The 21,097-nt window shown below is 36.0% G+C and overlaps 1 protein-coding gene across 3 annotated transcripts in view; it reads right to left on the bottom strand.

The window, feature by feature from the left end:
- Positions 1–21,097, bottom strand: part of DNM3 (dynamin 3) — a 556,271-nt gene that overhangs the window by 152,421 nt on the left and 382,753 nt on the right. For all 3 annotated transcript variants that reach the window (XM_064370678.1, XM_012444437.2, XM_021668047.2), the window contains one exon: positions 7,743–7,852. In XM_064370678.1, the coding sequence (XP_064226748.1) occupies positions 7,743–7,852 (110 nt within the window). The remainder of the gene's footprint in view (positions 1–7,742; positions 7,853–21,097) is intronic.

Below are 21,097 nucleotides of genomic sequence, written 5' to 3'. Positions count from 1 at the left end.
ATGCTTAAGGGAGACCTATACCCAAAAGCAAAAGAATAATAACTACCATTATGAAAATACATGCAAATATGAAAACACATGCATATATAAAAACCACCAGTGGAGCAAACACAGAAACAAGGAAGAGAAAAATCTTAAATGTAACCACTACAGAATGCCATCAAGCCACAAAGATAATTTGAAAGAAAAAAGGATATACAAAACAATCAGGAATCAAGTAATAAAATGATAAGAAGCCCTCTCATGTCAATAATAACTATGAATGTATAACAGATTAAACTTTGCACTTAAAAGATATAGACCAGCTGAATGAATTTTTTTAAATGATCTAACTATATGCTGCTTACAAGAAATTTTCACCTATAAAGACATATATAAACTGAAAATAAAGACATATATAAACTGAAAATGATGTTCCATGTAAATCACGCCCAAAAGTGAGCAGGAAGAGCTAAACTTACATCAGATAAAACAGACTTTAAGTAAAAACAGTGAAAAGTGACAAAATTATTATATAATGAAATACGTGTCAATTCATCAAGAGGATATAATGATTGCAAACATATATGCTCCCAATACCAGAGCACTCAGATTTACAAAGCAAATATTATTAGATCTGAAGGGAGAGACTCTAATACAGGAATAGTCGGGACTTCTACACTCCACTGTCAGCATAAGACAGATCATCTAGGCTGAAAATTAAAAATAACATTGGATTTACACTGCACATTACACCAAATAGACCTAACAGACCTTTACGGAACATTTCATCTAAGAGCTAAGAATAAACATTATTCTTATCAGCACACAGAACATGTAGTACACCATATGACACAAAACAAATCTCAAAAAAATTTTAAAAATCAAAATCATATCAAGTATCTTTTCAGACTACAATGGAATAACAACAAAAATCAATAACAACAGACATGTTGGAAACAGTACAAATACACGGAAATTAAAAATCGTGCTCCTGAATGACCATTGAGTCAAAAGAGAAATTAAGAAGAAAATTTAAAAAATTCTTGAAACAAACAAAAATCAAAACACAATGTACCAAAATCTATGAAATAAAGCAAAAACAGTGCTGATAGAAGTTTATAGCAATAAATTCCTACATCAAAAGAAATAGAAAGATTTTAAATAAACAATGTAGTGATGGATCTTGGGAACTAGAGATGTAAGAACAAATCCAGAATTAATAGGAGGAAATAAATAATAAAATATCAGAGCAAAACTAAATGAAATAGCGATGAAAAAGACAATACAAAAGATCAATAAAATGAAAAGTTGGTTTTTTAAAAAGGTAAATAAACTCAATAAGATACTTGTAAGACTAAGAAGAGAGAAGACTTAGATAAACAAAATCAGAAATAAAAAAGATATTACAACTGATAATACAGAAATGCAAAAGATCAGAGGTTATTATGAACAACTGTGTACTAACAAACTAGAAAACCTAGAAAATATAGATACATTCCTGGACCATACAACCTACCAAGATTGAATCAGAAAGAAATCAAAGACCTGAACCAACCAATAATGAGTACAGATTAAATGTATAATAAATATAGTTTTTATTACAGATTAAATGAGATTTAATCTGTAATAAAAGTCTCTCAACAAAAAGTCCAGAACTAGATGGCTTTACAGCCAAATTGTACCAAACTTTCTAAGAAGAACTAATACCAATTCTTCTCTATTCCAAAAAATAGCATAGTAGGGAATTCTCCCAAACTCATTTAGTAAGTGCAGCATTGCTCTGATACCAAACCCAGAAAAGTATGCAACAAAGAAGAAGATTACAGGATAATATTCTTGATAAACATAAATGTGAAAATCCTCAACACAATATTAGCAAACTGAATCCAACAGCATTTCAAAAAGATAACACACCATGATCAAGTGAGATTTAACCCAAGGATACAAGAATGGTTCAATATACATAAGTCCATAAACATACTACATCACATCAACTGAATGAAGGACAAAATCTATGTGATCATCTAAATAGATGCAGAAAAGCATTTGATAAAACTCAACATTCCTTCATAATAAAAACTCTGAACAAACTAGGCATAGAGAGGACATACCTCAACATAATAAAGAGCACATATGACAAATACACAGCTAATATTACACTGAATGGGAAGAACTGGAACTAGACAAGGATACCCACTCTCACAACTCCTTTCAACATAGCACTGGAAGTCCTAGCCAGAGCAATCAGGCAAGAGAAATAAAAGGCATCCATGTTGGAAAAGAGGAAATCAAATTGTTCCTCTCTTCAGATAACACAATCTTATATTTAGAAAAACCCAAAGACTACCAAAACACTGTCAGGTACTATAAACAAGTTCAGTATAGTTTCAGGATACAAAATCAACATACAAAAACCAGTAACATTTCTATACACTAATAATGAACTAGTTGAGAAAGAAATCAAGAAGGCAGTTACATTTACAATAGCTAAATAAATAAATGAACAAAACACATAGGGTTAACTTTAACCAAGGAGGTGGAGGATCTCTATAACTACAAAACACTGTGAAAGAAATGGAAACGGACAAAAACAAATGAAAGACAACCCATGCTCATGGATTGAAAGAACTAATATAGTTAAAATTACCATACTGTCTAAAAGTACTAAAACTACCTTGTTACTGGGTATTCAATCAAAGAAAGGGAAATCATTATATCAAAGGGACATATGCACCCCCACGTTTATTGTAGCACTATTCATGGTAGCAAACATGTGGAATCAACCTAAATGTCCTAAATGGATGAATACATAAAGAAAAGCTGGTATATTTAAACAATGGAATACTATTTGCCATAAATAGAGAATAAAATCATGTCATTTGCAGCAATGTAGATAGAACTGGAAGTCACTCTGTTAAGTGAAGTAAGCCAAATGCAGGAAGACACATATTACATGTACTTGCTCCTAAACGAGAGTTTAAAAAGTTCATCTCATGGAGGTAGTAAGTAGAATGATAAATACCAGAGGCTGGAAATAATATGTGTGTATGTGTTGGTGGGGGTTGAAGAGAGAGGATGAAGAAAAGTTGGCTAATGGGTACAAACATACAGTTAGATAGAAAGAATCAATACTAGAGTATGGTGACTATAGTTAGCAACAATATATTGTATAGTTCAAAATAGTTATAAGTGAGGACTTGGAATATTTTTAACACGTAAATGATATACACTTGTGATGATGAATATCCTAAATACTTTGATTTGATAATTACACATTCTATGCATGTAATAGAATATCACATGTACTCCATAAATATGTATAAATATTATGTATCAATAAAAATATTAACCAAAAAAGTTAGTGTAGTTATATTAACATAAGACAACATAAATTTTAAGGCAAAGTGCATTATTAGGAATGAAGAGGGATGTCACAAAGTTATTTTTTAAGTCACCAGGAAAATGCAATACTAAATTTATATAAATCTAATAACATAGATTTATCTCAAGTAAAAATTGGCAGGCTTATTCAACAATCACAAAGTGACCTTTTTAATGCCCATCTGATAAACTAAGATACTCTGTGAGTTTTTATTTGTCTTCCTGCCTATTCCCCTTTCTAGACTGTATCTAAAATGTTTAATTGTCTTTTGTCTATTGATTCACAGGTGTACTCTAAGCAAAGAACAGTGTCTGGCACATAACAGCTGCCTGATATATACTTGTTGAATGTTGGAATTGTTCCAAGTGAAAAAAAGATAGTGACTATAGACATTGCATAATAAAATTAACAAGTATAATCCAATCAACTCTCATGGAACCTACATTTCCAAGCTAGTAAATGTACATTCCTCTCACACATATGTGAAATATTTATTAACACTTACCATGTATTAGACCACATTATTTGATCACAATACAATTAAGTTAGAAATAAATAATACAAAACCATAAGATTCTATGAATTCTAAAATGTAAAACACACTTTTAAATAACTCAAAGAGAAAAAACATAATGAAGAATGGGAAACAGAACTGAATAGTAATAAAACTGTTAGCAGAGGGTGGGAAGATTGGGGAGGGGTAACTTTAGGAGAAATATCTAATGTAGGTGACAGGGGGATGGAGGCAGCAAACCACCATGACATGTGTATACCTATATAACAATCCTGCAAGAGCTGCACATGTACCCCAGAACTTAAAGTAAAATAAATTTTAAAAATTTCAACAAATTATAGTAAGCAGCTAAACACTATGTAGAGAGAACTTTATAGATTTATATGCAGACATATAAGAAAAAGAAAGGTTAAAACTTGATGAGCTATACATCTAAATTAAGAAGTCTGAAAAGACCCAAAATGTAAACACAAGAAAATACAAGGAAGGAAATAATTAAGAAGAGAACAGAAATTATTGAAATAGAAAAAATATACACAGTAGATGTTCAAAAATGCCACAAGTTGGTTCTCTGAAAAGAGACAAAACTCTGGCAAGAGTGGTCATAAAAAAGATAAGGATTAATATTAGAAATAAAAATTAGTCAAATTTCAGATACAACGGAGTTTAGCAAAATAAAATATTAAGAAATAGTTGATGCAATATATTTAAAGCAAAACAGAATGGACAATTTTCTAGAAAAAATACAATTATTCAAACTGATCCACAGAACAAACAGAAAACCTAAATAAATTTGAAATCATTAAATATATTCAATCACTAGTTAAAAGCCCACTTACCAAAATACTTTCTAGGGTGACTGAAATCATTTTGATTTTACAGGTGACTACCACCAGTCAGTTAATAGTTAATCCCTATCTTCTATGAAGGGTTCCAAAGAACAACAAGGACTTATTCCCACCTCAATTTATGAAGCTAACAGAACCTTGATATTAAAACCAGGCAGGAATCACATAAAAAGGAAATTTATGGACCAATCTAACTCATTTCAGGATTTGCTAAAATGCTAGCAAACTTAAGCCAAGAACTCATAATAAGGAATAGTACATTGTGACCTAACTATGTTTAATTCCAGGAGACCAAGGATGGTTTCACATTAGAAGTTCTATCAGTATATTTCACCACATGAACAGATTAAAGAAGAAAAATCATATAATCTTCCATGTGAAGAGATTGATAAAATTCAATTCCTAACCATAATTTAAAAATGAAAACAGAAACTTTAGTAACTAGGAACACAAGAAATCTTCACCTGATACCAGGTATCTATCAAAAAGTACTTCACTATAAAAATTTTTAGGCCGGGCGCGGTGGCTCAAGCCTGTAATCCCAGCACTTTGGGAGGCCGAGGCGGGTGGATCACGAGGTCAAGAGATCGAGACCATCCTGGTCAACATTGTGAAACCCCGTCTCTACTAATACAAAAAAATTAGCTGGGCATGGTGGCGCGTGCCTGTAATCCCAGCTACTCAGGAAGCTGAGGCAGGAGAATTGCCTGAACCCAGGAGGCGGAGGTTGCAGTGAGCCGAGATCGCGCCATTGCACTCCAGCCTGGGTAACGAGAGCGAAACTCCGTCTCAAAAAAAAAAAAAAAAAAAAAAAAAAAAAAAAAAAAAAAAAAAAAAAAAAAAAAAAAAATTTTTAAATCATCCTTAAATTATCCTTAAAATCAGAAACAAGACAAGGATTCCAGCTTGAAGTCAACATTGTACTGGAGGTCGTAGCCAGCACAAAAATGATTTAAAGGAATCAAAATTTCAAAGGAGAAGACAATGGCCAGTGTGCCTCTGGGTACATCTATGTACTCACTGAGGTCACTGAGAAGTGGCAGCAGAATTCAATACCTTGTTAGAACTCCAAGATTCCAAAATATCTAGATTTTTTAAAATCCAGAGTTTTCTTATTTCAGTGACTTTTGCTGTCTTTAAAATCCACAGTTGTATTTTATGAAAAATGATAGTCTACCATAGTCTTGTTTTTACCTTATACCCAGCTCTTTTATAACCTGAACTTTTCAGGTTGACCAGAGGATTCAATTTCATTTGACTTCCTGTTTGGTAGTCACCTGTTCCACTCTGCATCTAGGCAAGAAGGCTGAGCACACCTCAGATGATTGCTTCAGGATCTCCTGATTCTCTGCTGCTCTGATGAAGACATGTCAACTAGTACTGAGCTTGGCTGCAGTGTGGCAGACTCACTACTACTCTCTCTAGAAAACCTTTTTATTCTTATTTTCAGTGTGTTTTCATAAGCTGCTCTCAAATAATAGTTTCCAAAAAATCCCATTTCAACATTTGGTAGGGGAGTTAGCTGTATTTAATTTCTTTCTCATTGAATGTTTAAATGGCTTGCTTTGTGGTTTTACTAAGTATTTTTGTATTATGAGTCAGTCTGAGCAACTGACTGGGAATGTAAGAAGATGTCTTTTTTTTTTCTATTTTAATTTACTGCGTGATTGACCCTGGGCCAGTCATTGAACTTAATCAAATAACTTCATTCATTGCTAAATAAAGATAAAAGGCAGCCTGGAAAAATGGGTTAAAATTAGATCCTATTACCTAATGACTCACTCTCTTAATAACTGACTCACACAAATTGATTAGCTTTTTCCAATAACATTTTCATTTGCAAAAACTCTCCTTTATTATCCTTTCCTAATTGTAGCCCTTTTACATTTCTCTAGCCCATCTTTCCTCACCTCTCCATTTGCTTATTTAACTTTACTGTTTCAGTGAATGATCATGGCCCTCTGTGATGATCAGCTCAAAATACAGTTTTGATACTGCACATGAGCAACAGAAAAAAAATAAGCACAAAACGGAAAATGAGTGGAAGGAAAAGTGTACTTAGACAAGTCCTGATACAAGTTCCAGCTCCCCCATGCACTAGTTTTATAACCTTAAGAAAGTGAGTTAACATCCCTGAGCCTGCACTTTATTATTTATAACTGTATCTTTTTAACCTCAAGGGCAGTTGTTACAAAAACCAATGACAATGAATGTAGACAGCACTTTGAAAAACTGTAAAATACTACGTATTTTTATTTACCTTAACTGAATAATTCTATTCACTGAATTTAGACATAGTATATAGTTTTCTGAAGAGCTTCAGTGATATCAAGTCACGTTAGACAGATACTATAAAAACTATCACTGAGTAGTTTATAAGTATGTAAACAATATATTGAGACAAGAAAGACTTTAAGGTAATAAAATGTAGCTTTAAGAATGGACAGCCTGGGTGCAGTGGCTCACACCTATAATCCCAGCACTTTGGGAGGCAGAGGCAGGAGAATCTCTTGAGCCCAGGTAATTTGAGGTCAGCCTGGACAACACAGCAAGACCCCCATCTCTACAAAACAATGTTTAAAAAATTATCCAGGCATAATGGTGTGCACCCAATAGTCCCAGCTACTCTAGAGGACTGAGATAGGAGTATTGCTTGAGCCCAGGAGTTCAAGGCTGCAGTGAATCATGATCACACCACTGTATTCCAGTCTGGATGACAAAGTGGGATCTCATCTCAAAAAGAAAAAAAAAAAGAAAGGATGAATTATTTTCATGCCAGGTGGAAAAGCAAGAAATAATTAGTTAACACTTGAAGATCTTTTTTAGTCTGTGTTTTAATATTTTGAAGCCATAACCCGTGGTGGAAGTTAAAAATACAAAATAAATGAAAGGAAAACTGAAGACCAGACAAATTTCAAGGTGCAACCAAAGGAACTATTTTCAAATATGATCTCTGAACCATGCAGAACTTCAGGGGAAAACAAATCTGAAGACAGAAACTGTTTCAGTTTCTTACCTTTGCTCTGTATTAAAGAGTGCAAAGATGTGCTTGCTAGACATAAAGCTCTTTTCCACATCCCGAACTTTCAGGTTGTCCAAGGGAAGCATGTACTTCTTTTCTTTCTCCTATTATGAGAGAGAGAGAGAGACAGAGAGAGAGAGGAAGAAGAAGAAGAAGAAGAAGAAGAAGAAGAAGAAGGAGAAGGAGAAGGAGAAGGAGAAGGAGAAGGAGAAGGAGAAGGAGAAGGAGAAGGAGAAGGAGAAGGAGAAGGAGAAGGAGAAGGAGAAGGAGAAGGAGAAGGAGAAGGAGAAGGAGAAGGAGAAGGAGAAGGAGAAGGAGAAGGAGAAGGAGAAGGAGAAGGAGAAGGAGAAGGAGAAGGAGAAGGAGAAGAGAGAAAATTGACTTTAATAAAAGATCTTGAGGAATGCCAATGGCAACACATCACCTGAGTTGGCCAACACTTGATTACACTATCTCGATAATATCATCAAACACTATTTTGATATCAGCTATTAAAGAATAAAAGTTATTTGAGATAGGAGACTCCCGTGATTCTCAACATGTGGGTTGGAAAAATGGTGGGGGTAAGTGTACGGGAAGGTCTCTGAGATGGAGAAAACACATGGTCCTCTGTCCTTTCCCCCTCATGTGAGTCCTTTTAGATGTTTTTAAATGTTAGTTTGATATTAATATTTTAGCCATCTGTTAATATTTAACAAAAATGTTCTGGTCCTAATTCAATGAGAAATGCCAGATGGACTTCATTTCTTGTTTTATTTGCAGCCTAAGCAGTTTTGATAGCCAGTGTTGGCAGGGGAGTGGAAGCACAGGACCCCAGTCTGAAACACCCCTCATAAACTATGATAAAGCATAAGAAATACTCCCCTCATTTGAGTCTAGAATAAAATATGAATTCTGAAAAAGAATTATTCCATAAAATTTTTGAGCTCTTTGGGGGAAAATTCATTAGAAGTGGACTGATATTAAGTAGAAAATACTCTCTTCCAAAATTGACAATTGTTTAGGAAGAATATGAACATTGGAGAGGTGAGGTCTGCAAATGAGACCAAATTAGTGTTAGTAAAACACTGGATGCCAAAACATTATTGGAAACATTCACTTTCAGGTAATAGCCCAGGGGCAATATTATTTATATGTATAAATGCCTAACAACCAGTATAATAGGAGAGAGCCAAATACTCAATTTAAGAAACCTAGTAAATACCTAATACCAGGGGTATAACAAGTGCTGCCCTTGTTAACGATGGTCCTTTGTATGGTCCCAGGCTACATCTCCAATGTTACTCCTGAAAAAGAGCAGGGCTAAACTCCAGAGCTGGAGAGAATGGAGACTTAGTCATAACTTTTAATAAATGACTATTAAGCCCATGGGAAATACATGCATCATACAAATATGTCTGACATAAGTCGTTTTCCTCTTACAGCATATAGACTACTTCCTTGAGAATTTGTAGCTCAGCTGTGTAGCACAGAGCTCTTCTGTGCTCCCTGGTCAGTTTCTATTGTAGGGAGTATCATAGGCCTTTTAGCTTCCTACTCCTAAATTAATTGGAAAAAGTTGGGCAGAGCACAGTAGAATAGCAAAAAGGTGATATTCTACTTGGCCCAAAAATAAAGTACTGTGAACAGATGACTGAAAACATTGAAGGAAGCTGGTTAGTGAACAAAATGGCTGTCCTGACAATGTCTCCAAAGAAAAGAAGAAACATAAAGGAAACTAAATAGGAGTGGGAGAGGCCCAGGAATAAACATGAAAAAGTAAAGCATTGTAAGAATAGTCCAATATTTCTAGAACGAAAGTTAAAAATATATTATCAAACACAAGAATATTCTAAACAGCAAATACATAATTTAATTGTAAATGAGATATCATAGTTGAGTCCAACTTACTCAAAACAGTTGTCAAACTATTTTAGGACAGAATTCTAAGAGGCAAAATTCTACACTGAATGAAAATCTATCCAATACATAATCAAATGAAAATGCTTGAGACACAGGGAACATTTTTTTTTATTGAATGTTTTTCAGTGCCCTAAATTTAAGCAGCTGGATTCTTTTAAAGCACCATCCTATTCAACCTTTTGAAATGATAGATTTGCCTTTTAATGGGAAATCTGCATTTCATTGTAAAGATGGAACACAATGTCCTTGGCTTGTTTTCTATAAAGTAGGCTCTCTTTTGTACTGCATTCTTTAGCATATTGTGAAGACCAAAACTCCAGCAAGTTTATGTCAGATATTAAACACTGGAGAAATACACACACATATATGCAGACTGGGGAACTTGAAAAATGCAGCCCTCATATCCAAAGTACTAAATGTCATTTATCCCAGGTGTTTGAAGACACATTGCTAAATTATTTCATAATCAGAATTTTGAAAACTGACGAACAAGGAAACGTATTCAGACATTTATTTAATTAAAGTTGTAAGTCAAACAGAGAATTAAATGAGACAGCAGCAACTCTAAGCAATAAAACAGTGTATCAAGGATATTTCTAAAAAGTCTTGGTGCTTTGGGGAAAGAATGATGGTCTGCTCAAAGAACATCGTGACTCTAAAATAGCTAAAATAAAAGAAATAGAGAAGGAGAAAGAATATACAGAATTATAACAACCAAAATACAGTCTTATCACCATCTTAAGAAGTTGCTAAATCATTTTTGTCAGTTCTATGACTGTCTAATAATGTGCTGCCCAATATGGTAGCCACTAGCCACAGGCAGCTACTGAGCACTTGAAATTTAGCTAAACTGGGATGAGCTAGAAATGCAAAATAGACACCAGATTTCAAAAACTTAGAATGTAAACTATATAGTTATTACTTTTTCACTGATTATATGTTGAAATGATAACATTTTGAGTATACTGGGGTAAACAAAGCATTATTAAACATAATTTCGCCTATTTGTTCTTACTGTTTTGAAGTTGGCTGTCAGACAGTTTAAAATAACATATGTAGTTCCATTAAGTTTCTACTGATAGTACTAAATCCCCTATGTACTTATCGCTTTCCTTCCTCTCATCCATCCAATTTTCCCTTCTGACCTCCCTGTTTCTGCTATCAGATTTATCCTTCATTCTCCTTATCACCCCATCTGAAACTTCACTATCATTTCTGACTCATCGCCTTTCCTTGCCTCCTTTATTACTTCAGGATTTTGTCACATGGTGTTTGAAGAATTTATCCTAGTTCCCCTCCTTTGACATTCCCACAGCATTATTCCAGGTCCCTGGCATCTCACAAGCATGTGGTCATAAATGATTTCCTATCTAGTCTCTTTCCTTTCGATTTCTCTAACATCACCAGAGAAGATGATTTTTGAAAAGTATTTTGTCAAATTCACTACAATCCTTTGATACTTTCAATAGCTTTCCATTATTTATGGAAGAAAAATCCACTAACCTCCTTAATGTGAAGGGGTTTAAAAACACTTACAAGTTGGCCCAATCCTGATTTGTCAATGTCTCTTTTTCTCCTCCATAAGAAGTCTGTGTTTCAACCAAATACATCTTTTCCAAGTCTTTTCCCAACTTGAGATATTCCTACAGCAGTTCCCTATCATAACAATGTTTAATATTCAGAGTCCAGTTCAAGTTCTGCTTTCTGTTCAAAAGGTTTTCTCAAGCTTGTAACCATTTGTCTGTTTGTCACCTCCCCATCTCTCTTATATTCATATAATAGGTATTATTTATTCTATTCATTTCAAACTATATCTTATGAGACAACTTCAATTTATAAATGCATTACATTTGAAAATTTATGTGAAGGTTGTTCATTTGGAAGTCAATATTCAATCAACTCTCTTGTTTAAGTAGCTTATATATTGTTTAAGTAGCTTACATAAGCTTAAACAATATAGTTGTTTAAGTTGTTTTAATTTATTTTTAAAATATGTGACATTTGTTATAATTCTTCACTGGCTTGCTCTAACATTCCAAAAGATGACAATCTTTCTCAAGCTAATAAATAATCAGATTAGAAACAGGTTTTATGACAGACTAACAGATAATATTCTATGTTATGGAGTAAAACAAAAATGTAGAGCAAGTTTTTGAAATAAATAAGAAATAAAATTTGATATTTTAAACATTTTATCTTGAGTAGAAATTTGGAAGGAAGCACTTGTAAAATTCTAGAGGAAGATTTTTTTAAAATGGAGATTCAGAAAAGAACTTCCGCATATTTTCAAAGGCTTCACAGGCTGATGTCACTGATTCAACACCATTCTTTTCTTCATATTTAAACATAGTACCTTTCCTTTCCTCGATATAGGAGGGTCACCAGCAATATTTCTATGGGAGGCATCCAGGATGACAGAGATACTTTTGTTCCAAGAGAGAGAGGGAACATCAGAGCGCTAGTGTAGTGTTCTTTCCCTGAATTCACTTGGCAAGAGTTAGATGAAATAGAAGAAACAGGTCAGGCCCAAAGAGGGTATATCTTTGTGTGAAAGGGATCTGAGGTAGAAGGAACTGAAAATAAGTAGTAAAAGGCAAGGAACCAAAGTGGAACAAGATGGGAATTATGGGATAACTACAGTATGTGCTCGCTGACCTTGAAAGGAAACAAGAGAGTCAATGAGAGATAGGTATGGGCTTGGCAGGTGCCCAGTAATGGTCTCTAGCTTGCAGAGCACCATCAATATAATGTAGGCACTAGAAGAAGATACAATGGATATGAGCAGAGGGTCAGGTGTGTAGGGGAATAGCTCTGGCATATGCAAAGGAGCTTTCCCTTATTCACTTGGCAATTTATATATAGGGAGTTTCATAACTTGAATTACTTGAGTGGCCTTGGTTTGATGACACATTTAATCATTGTATTTGTGCATACCTTTTCTTCTATTAAAGCAACAACATCTTCAAAGATAAGACCATGAATCCTTCCTTGTTTTTATATGCTTGTATTATAATGCCTAGCATGATGATGGGCTTAAAAATTTATACAGTGTATATTATAAATATTATTGAATTGATCTGAAAATGTCTGATAACCAAAGCCAGGTGTTAAGATATTTGATAGTCACCTATATCTGATAATCAAGTAAAAACTCTATGAAAAAAAAACTATATGAGATACTTAACTGACTGACACTGCTTTTGACTACTAAATCTTTACAAAGTCTAGATTGATTGCCATGTTTATTTCTATCTCTGCCTTTGTGTAGGCTTCTATTTGCCAGGAATGCCTTCTTCTCTGAAAGAAGGCAGGTTCTTGTGGCCTTGAAATTTATTTCCAGTGCCACCTCCTAATTATAGCACATCATAGACCTTTTTCTTCTATAACTCTCAAATTTCCCACGATTTCTGTCATAGGCTATCTAGCATGGCAATCTTTATTTATGTTTAGCTTGCCTCTTCAAGTACAGATTCGAAGTTCCTTGAGGGCAAAGATTATGTCATCATTCTTTTGTGTTTACATGTAACAGTTATTACACAGGCACATATACGGCCATTGCTTAATAAACATTGACTGCTGATGGTTTATAACAAATAAAACCAAACATGCTGGGCCTACATAGACCATTGTGTTAAAAATTAACCAGAGGTGAATATTAACACTTATTTTTAATGCTTCAAAGACTGATTTTAAAGAAACTTACAGTATTTTGCTTACCATCATATAGTTTGCTAGATGAAGTTTTACTAACCTAAACCAATATATCTGATTTTATTTATACAAACCTTTAACGTATAAATGTACTTTAGCAATCCAATATACTTTAAAAGAATATTTTAAAAAAAAACCTCAAACATAGATTCTGCTCTTAATAGGTATGAACTGATGAAAAGTTTTCAAAAATGGTAGAACTTAAAAGAAATTAGGTTAGAATAAGAATAAAGGCTGGGTGTAGTGGCTCACGCCTATAACCCCAGCACTTTGGGAAACTGAGGTGGGTGGATCACCTGAGGTCAGGAGTTTGAAACCAGCTTAGCCAACATGATGAAACCCCATCTCTACTAGAAATACAAAAATTAGTTGGGTATGGTGACAGGCATCTGTAATCCCAGCTACTCAGGAGGCTGAGGCAGGAGAATCACTTGAAACCAGGAGGTGGAGGTTGCAGTGAGCTGAGATCATGCCGTTGCACTACAGCCTGAGTGACAAGAGCAAAACTCCGTGTCAAGAAAAAAAAAAGAATAGAGTAATAAAGAGAAATATTAATGTATGAAAAAGCCACTAATAGCACCAAATATGTTTTTAAAATATACACTAATGGCACCAAATTTATTTTTTAAATATGTGATATTTGTTAAATTCTTCACTGGCTAGCTCTAACATTCTGAAACATGACAATCTTTCTCAAGCTAAAAAATAATCATCTTAGAAACAGGTTCCATGACAGACTAACAGAATATCCTATGTTACAGAGAATAGTTATGCTTCCACTACAACAAAGATTCCTAGTTTTGACCACCCCTTTCTAATACTAATATAATAACATTCCATGTGTGTTCTCTATTATCGTATTTGCCATATTGTATACTCCTAATTTGTTATCTTTTCTCCTATTGAGAAACTGATATTTATTTGTCCTCTCTCGGTGCTACACCACTCTGCTGGCAATGAATGGAACATTTCTATGACACATTCTGCACCAACAATGTGCGCAGACCACACGGGAAGTATCACTGTGCCAGGCAATGGAGGAGTGACTGTGTGACCATGCCACCAAGAACTCAGTCCAGAGAAAGGGCAGTAGCACATAGATTAGTCCAAATTAAAAAGATTTCTCACCCAGGGGCTATAAATGTTTTTGCAAAATACTGAAAACTCGTGAGATACCATGGGGTATTCAATTATTATAATTTGCTTGTTGCTCAAGAGATGATAATGTTGGTAAATATTTTTCCTAACAAAGTCTCATTTTTTTCTTTGATGCATTGTGGCCAGAATGTTTGCAAACAGGGAAACTAGAGACATTATCCTGGGTTTATGGGTAGGGCCAAGAACAATGTGATGGCTCCATATATTAATCCAAGTCCTTCATGCGCTGAGTAACTGACAAAGAGTTATGTAAGCATACATATTCATCATGCTCCTCACCCACACCTCATTCTCTGAGAGACACTGGATTGCCTGCCAGAGTAAATTCAAACTCTTCACAGTACCCACTGTACCAGTCATGGGCATCCTGCTTCCCAGGAAAGTCAATGCATTTTCATTTTCCATACAGAACATTTCTTACTGTATCTTCTTGTCTTTGACTAAACTACCTCTTCCATCAGAAAAACCTTTGCCTATTTGCCACTCTGCTTTTCTTTGCCTCAAAGTTACTGCTAAAGATTACTCTATCTAGCTCAGACTTAATTTACATTTTTTTCGAAAAGTATTATAGGTCTTACTTTTCGGCCCTCTTTTCCCATCACACTTGCAGATTTTTTTTTTTTTTTAATTTGTGGAATCCTTTAATTAAAAAAAATTTTGATGAGTCCTATATATTAAATAGATTAAAAAGTGGAGCTCCTCTGATTGCAGCAAGTGGGAGCTTTGAGGAAACCTGTCCATTCAGACTCATCTTCTCACCTGGCATTGCCTCTAAGATGCCCCTGGAATGCCCATTGATATGGTTTGGCTCTGTCTCCCCATCCAAATCTCATCTCTAGTTGTAATTCCCAATGTTGGAGGAAGGATCTGGTGAGAGGTGATTGGATCATGGGGGCAGATTTTCCCCCTTGTTGTTCTTGTGGTAGTGTGTGAATTATCATGAGATCAGATGGTTTAAAAGTATATGTGGCACTTCCCCCTTCACATTCTCTCTCTCCTTTCACTATGTGAAAAAGTGCTTGCTCTCACTTAAGTTTCCTGAGGCCTGCCAGACATGCTTCCTGTTCAGCCTGCAGAACTGTGAGTCAACTAAACCTCTTCTCTTCTTAAATTAGCCAGTCTCAGGTAGTTCTTTATAGCAGTGTGAGAATAGACTAATACACCTGTGGATGACTAGAACACAGGCCTAAATTTCCAGATCCTTCTTCTCTAGCTGGTCCACCTGGCAGCCATATCCTCCAAGTATTTCCACAGAGGCAGGACTCTGCCCTGACCCCAGTCTGGCTGGAACCTGATGCTCTGCCCTGTGCCTTTAGGTCTTCTACACGAAGTAGCTCTATCTAGCTTCTTCTGACTTCTAACTGAGCAAACACATCTCCCAGAAATGTGGGTGCAATTCACTAAACCTTTCATTCAAACTACCCCTGTGATGCCCTGTCTATCCAACTGGGTACTTTGATCCATCCACCAAATCTCAGCCAAGTCTGCAGTACTCTGGAGCCATCAGAAGCCCACACCATGGCCAGCACAGCAAGGGCCTCCTCTACCATTGCCAGGATTCCTTACCCTCCTGTCTGATCCCCTGCGCTTGGTTCATCCACCCTGGTTGGATATCCTGTGCTTGGTTTATACTGTGTCACTTTGTGCTTTTGTCTTATTTTCTAAGAGTCTACATGTTTCACCTAAGTGTGTCTATGCTCTGCATTTCCAATTATAAGAGAAACCCTAAAGAAACAAGCAAATCCATTACTATTATTACCTTTATTTATTATTGTTGTTAATCGTTCTATGTGTCTTGCTCCCCTATGACTCTGTAACTGTGTGTTGACTTTGCTACCAAACCATCAACTCTTTGAGGAAATAAATTATTTCCTTATAAGTTCTGGTTGCATCATACACATTCAGCAAACTCTTGCTGAATGAATATATGAACAGCTCCCTCCTGGGCTGGCATAGTGCTTTGCCTAGATCAAGGACTCAGAGATGATGACTGACTCATACAATAATCAAAGTATCAAAAAATAATGAGATGCTATACAAATATTGAGAATACCAGAATAATAGTGCCACATGTCGTTGAAAACTAAAATCTGGTGTTTATTACTATTAAGATGTTATAACTATTGAGATGTACAAGTATGAAACTCAAAATATAAACTACACATCTTTCTATTTGGATTTTAATTCCTTGCTTAAATCAGAATTACATTTTGAATAGTAAACAGCATCTGTGAACCAGCAGGTTGCTCGTCAATAGCACTTTTTAAGCTTTTTCTCTTGAGCACTGAATAAACTGCCTGTGTTTGATGGGCTGTCCTAGCAGTCTCAAGAAAATGCCATGGTTTTTAGGCCACTGGCTCTCCCCCACCGTACCTACTCAGAACCTGAAAGCAGCTACACACTAGGATATCTCCACTTGGCAGGAGAAAGATAATCAGTCACACTTGACATGACCCCGACTGGAGAGCTTGCTCTTTTCCTGGTTCCTACCTTCTCTTCAGAGTCCAGCCCAATTTACATCTCCTCCAAGAAGACTTTCTGGTCTTATGAGCCCACAGGAGGGCTCCCTTCTCCATTCTCATGACATTCTTGGCCATGTATTTTTTTCTTCACTTAGCATATATTGTCCTGTATTCTCAGATACAGCTAATATTCTCAAAATGTAGACTCCCCTTTCCTCCCACTAAAAAAAAAAAGTACTTTATAATTTGAAAGTGAGAACATTAAAGATTTTGTTCTCAAATCTTTATATTTAATCTCTATATTCTTAAATTTAGATAAATATTCCTATGTATTTGTACATATTAGATTGGTAAAGTAATAATGATAAACATACTAAAGAACAAATTTAAAGGACTTATGACTAAGGATGGCAGATAGATCATATGAATATATCTCTTCTCCTCCCAAACCTACTATAATATTATAATAGTAGAAGAATTTAAAAAGATACTAGTTCACAATAACAAAGAAATAAGAGAGGAGAAAGTAGCGAACAAAATATTTTCAAAACGCTTTGTAAGAGAGAAGAGACAAAGGCGCATTTGTTGACTTAGCATAAAGAAAAGGGTTATTCTCCAAATACCTACAGAGCGAAAGAATGGAGGAGAAACCATCCCATTTGGCTTCTGTTCTTAGAGGCACCTGGTACCCACATGAGTGCGTATAGTAGTGTGGTTGAAGCAGTAGGATCAGACAGAAGTTCATGTATAGAAGTACACAAAACAGGCCAGGGGCAGGAGCTTATGCTTGTAATTCCAGTTGTTTGGGAAGCTGAGGCAGAAGGATCGTTTGAGACCAGCGTGGCCAAGATAGTGAGACCGTGTCTCTCCAAAAATTTTTTTTTTAAAATTAGCCACATGTGGGGGTGCCTATGATTCCAGCTACTCAGGAGGCTGAGTTGGGAGGATTACTTGAGCCCAGGAGGTAGAGGTTGCAGTGAGCCACTATCATGCCACTGCACTCCAGCCTGGGTGACAGAGTGAGATCCTGTTTCAAAAAAAAGATAGAAGTATACAAAACAATTGGTGGCAAAGGACTACCCTTTCTACTCATAGCAACTCATTCCTACCTTCAGCAGGAGACAAGAGGCTTTTTCCCTAGAGAAATTATAACAAAGAAGTTTCAGGCTGAGAGATATCAGCCAGAATGAAAACCCCTTAAAAGGGGTGGATAAAAACAAGAGAGTTTAGCGCAAGTCTACATACTAAGATGTTGTCCTTCAGCCCATTTCTTGCCCTGCCCCAGAATGCCACTAGCCAGATGGACTTCCCTGTCCCTGTCAGGAAAGATAGTGCACTGTTCTTCTCTGGGGGACTCATAGACTCAGGGAGAATGCCCTGTATACCTCAATTTCAACAAAAAAGCCAGGTTGCTGACTGATCACCTGATAGGGAGGTCCTATATTCTGCAAGCTTCTCCAACAATTTTCAAGCAACTAAATGGAACAGAATATTAATAGATTAGACATGTCAAGGCTTTTAACTGGAGTGGATTCTGAAGATGGGCTATCTCAGCTTATTCCAATGCCCTGTAATGGTCAAGGGTAATTCGAAATCCTCTCTCCCTTCCCAATCTTGCTCTTATAGCCAGAGTTTCAGCTGAGATATAGTTTCTGCCAATCAGATTTAGTCATGCCAGATTTTCATTCAAAAAATGAGTCAAATGAAAGACCGGCAGGGTGTGTGGCACCTGTTTTAGTATATGTGCTGCTGAAGCGAGTATGGCACCTGTTTTGTTGGCCTGAATCACAGCAGAGGTTATGGGGCTCTGGATCCAGAGGCTACAATACAATGATGGTTTCCTGATTGTGCAGCCTTCAGATCGGTGGAGGCAACAGCTCCTAGGCAGTCCCAGGAAACTCTGTTTTGTGAGCCATTCCTGGAAACTCAACCTAGTTCATTACATTCCCAGTGATTCTCAGAGTGATTTGTCACTCTTAATAAATTATTTTCTACTTAAACTAGCTAGAGTTGATTCTGTGGTTGACAATCAAGAACTCCGAAAATAGGCCAGGCGCGGTGGCTCAAGCCTGTAATCCCAGCACTTTGGGAGGCCGAGGCGGGTGGATCACGAGGTCAAGAGATCGAGACCATCCTGGTCAACATTGTGAAACCCCGTCTCTACTAATACAAAAAAATTAGCTGGGTATGGTGGCGCGTGCCTGTAATCCCAGCTACTCAGGAAGCTGAGGTAGGAGAATCGCCTGAACCCAGGAGGCGGAGGTTGCGGTGAGCCGAGATCGTGCCATTGCACTCCAGCCTGGGTAACGAGAGTGAAACTCCGTCTCAAAAAAAAAAAAAAAAAAAAAAAGAACTCCGAAAATAGTGTAGTAATATCTAGTCAACATATATTATTATGCCTTAGCAAAAATGAATAGCTAGTAAAGCAGAATAGCATTACCCTGCAATACTTCATACATAATAAGAGTAAAAACTTACACAAATCAATTATTAACATGTATGTATGCCACATGTTTATGCAGTTTTTAAATTCCAGGATTTTTTTGCTCAAAAAGAGCTTCTAACCAAGAAATACATATATATATGCATGTACACACATACACACGTACATCTATGTATATATATACACATATATATGAGATAAATACCATGCATGAAAAAGCTTAAATTGAGAGTTCAAGGTGTGAGTGAGCAAGATGGCATTTAAGCAACTTTGCAAGAAACTAAATAAGGCAACAGAAGAGAGTAAAACAGAAAAAAAACTCTTGGTGGTTTGCATGTTCATGAACTATTACGAACTACCCTATAGTAGCAGTACTACACTTCATGGGTTAAATTTTCTTTACTACTGAGTTAAGTACAGAGATTTAGTTTGTGTTTTATACTTTTTCAGTTACTAGGAAGGAAAAAATTCACTCAGCATGGCAAAACATGCTTCAAGCACTTTAAATGAGCATATTTCAAATGCTTTATGGTTGAATTTTCCTATTTCTTTTTGTGTTCCAAGGCAATGCAATTTATATTTTTTAAAAGGAGAAACTTAAAAGTTTAGCATACTGATTGCTTTACTTGAAAGTCCATATGACATGATACGGATTCCTATTATTAAATGCAAAGACAAATATCTTTCAACTCTGACTTATGTGGCTTCACATTAAATTACAAAGTGAATTGAAGACACTCCACAAACTGAAATTATGCTTACTGTGTAATGGCTTTTGAGTGCACATTAATCAAACATAATTCTACATGCTAGCCCTTTGGATGTATTTGCCTTAAATGAAAGTGTTATTTTGGCTAAATATACCATATGTTTGTAAAATTTCAACTTAATAAAAGCACCTTGTTTACAAATGCAGCATAATTTTTACTTCTCTGAGAAAATGGAGGTCAGAAAGGCACTGTATAAATAAAATCTTCTGAGAATTCCCAGAACTCAGTAGATGAATGGTTTAAATTTTCCCCCCATCATTTGTCACCAATCTGCAAACAAAAATCAAAGTTGAATGTTCCCCTCTCTCAAAAAGAGGCAAAGAAACACTCAAAAAGAGGCAGGACTAAGGAGAAAGGCAATGTGCCTGAGCATTCAACCAAATAACCAAATTAATGAGGGATTCTGAAGTCCTTTGCATTGACTATTGAACTGTTTTCGTTTTTGGTTTTTTCCTCTGCTGACAGTAACGTAATTCTATGAGGTATATTCTGAGAGGAAAATAGTTTCTTTGAAAAGCAGAGCTGCACACCATGCCCTTTGTACTTTAGTTAAGAGCCCTTCTCCCTGTGTTTCAGGGAGTACAGGAGTCTGGGATGGAACAGGGAAAAGGGAGCCCCTTCCATGAGCCTTCTGAGACTCAGCCCTGTACTTAAGATGATATTTTGCTGGATCACTGCAAGCACAGCTGGTGGTCTGTGCACCACTACTGGCTCCAACACATCTCCACACAGAAACTGGGCTTTGGACAGGGAAAAAAAAACCTGGAATAGTTTTCCTTCTCCATTAATCCTAATCATGCCTCCTAGCCTGCCCACTGTGGGGGAAAAAAAAAAAAAAAAAAAAAGGGACAGGGCTGGAGAAAGGAAGAGGCACGGCGGAGGGGAGAGAAGAGAAGTGAGAAC

This window comes from Aotus nancymaae, unplaced genomic scaffold, assembly GCF_030222135.1.
Source record: "Aotus nancymaae isolate 86718 unplaced genomic scaffold, 86718_ANA_hifiasm-v0.15.2.pri h1tg000108l, whole genome shotgun sequence".
In the NCBI taxonomy this organism is placed as follows: domain Eukaryota; kingdom Metazoa; phylum Chordata; class Mammalia; order Primates; family Aotidae; genus Aotus; species Aotus nancymaae.
Note: the sequence above shows the minus strand (reverse complement) of the source record. Positions and strands in the feature narration are given on the sequence as shown.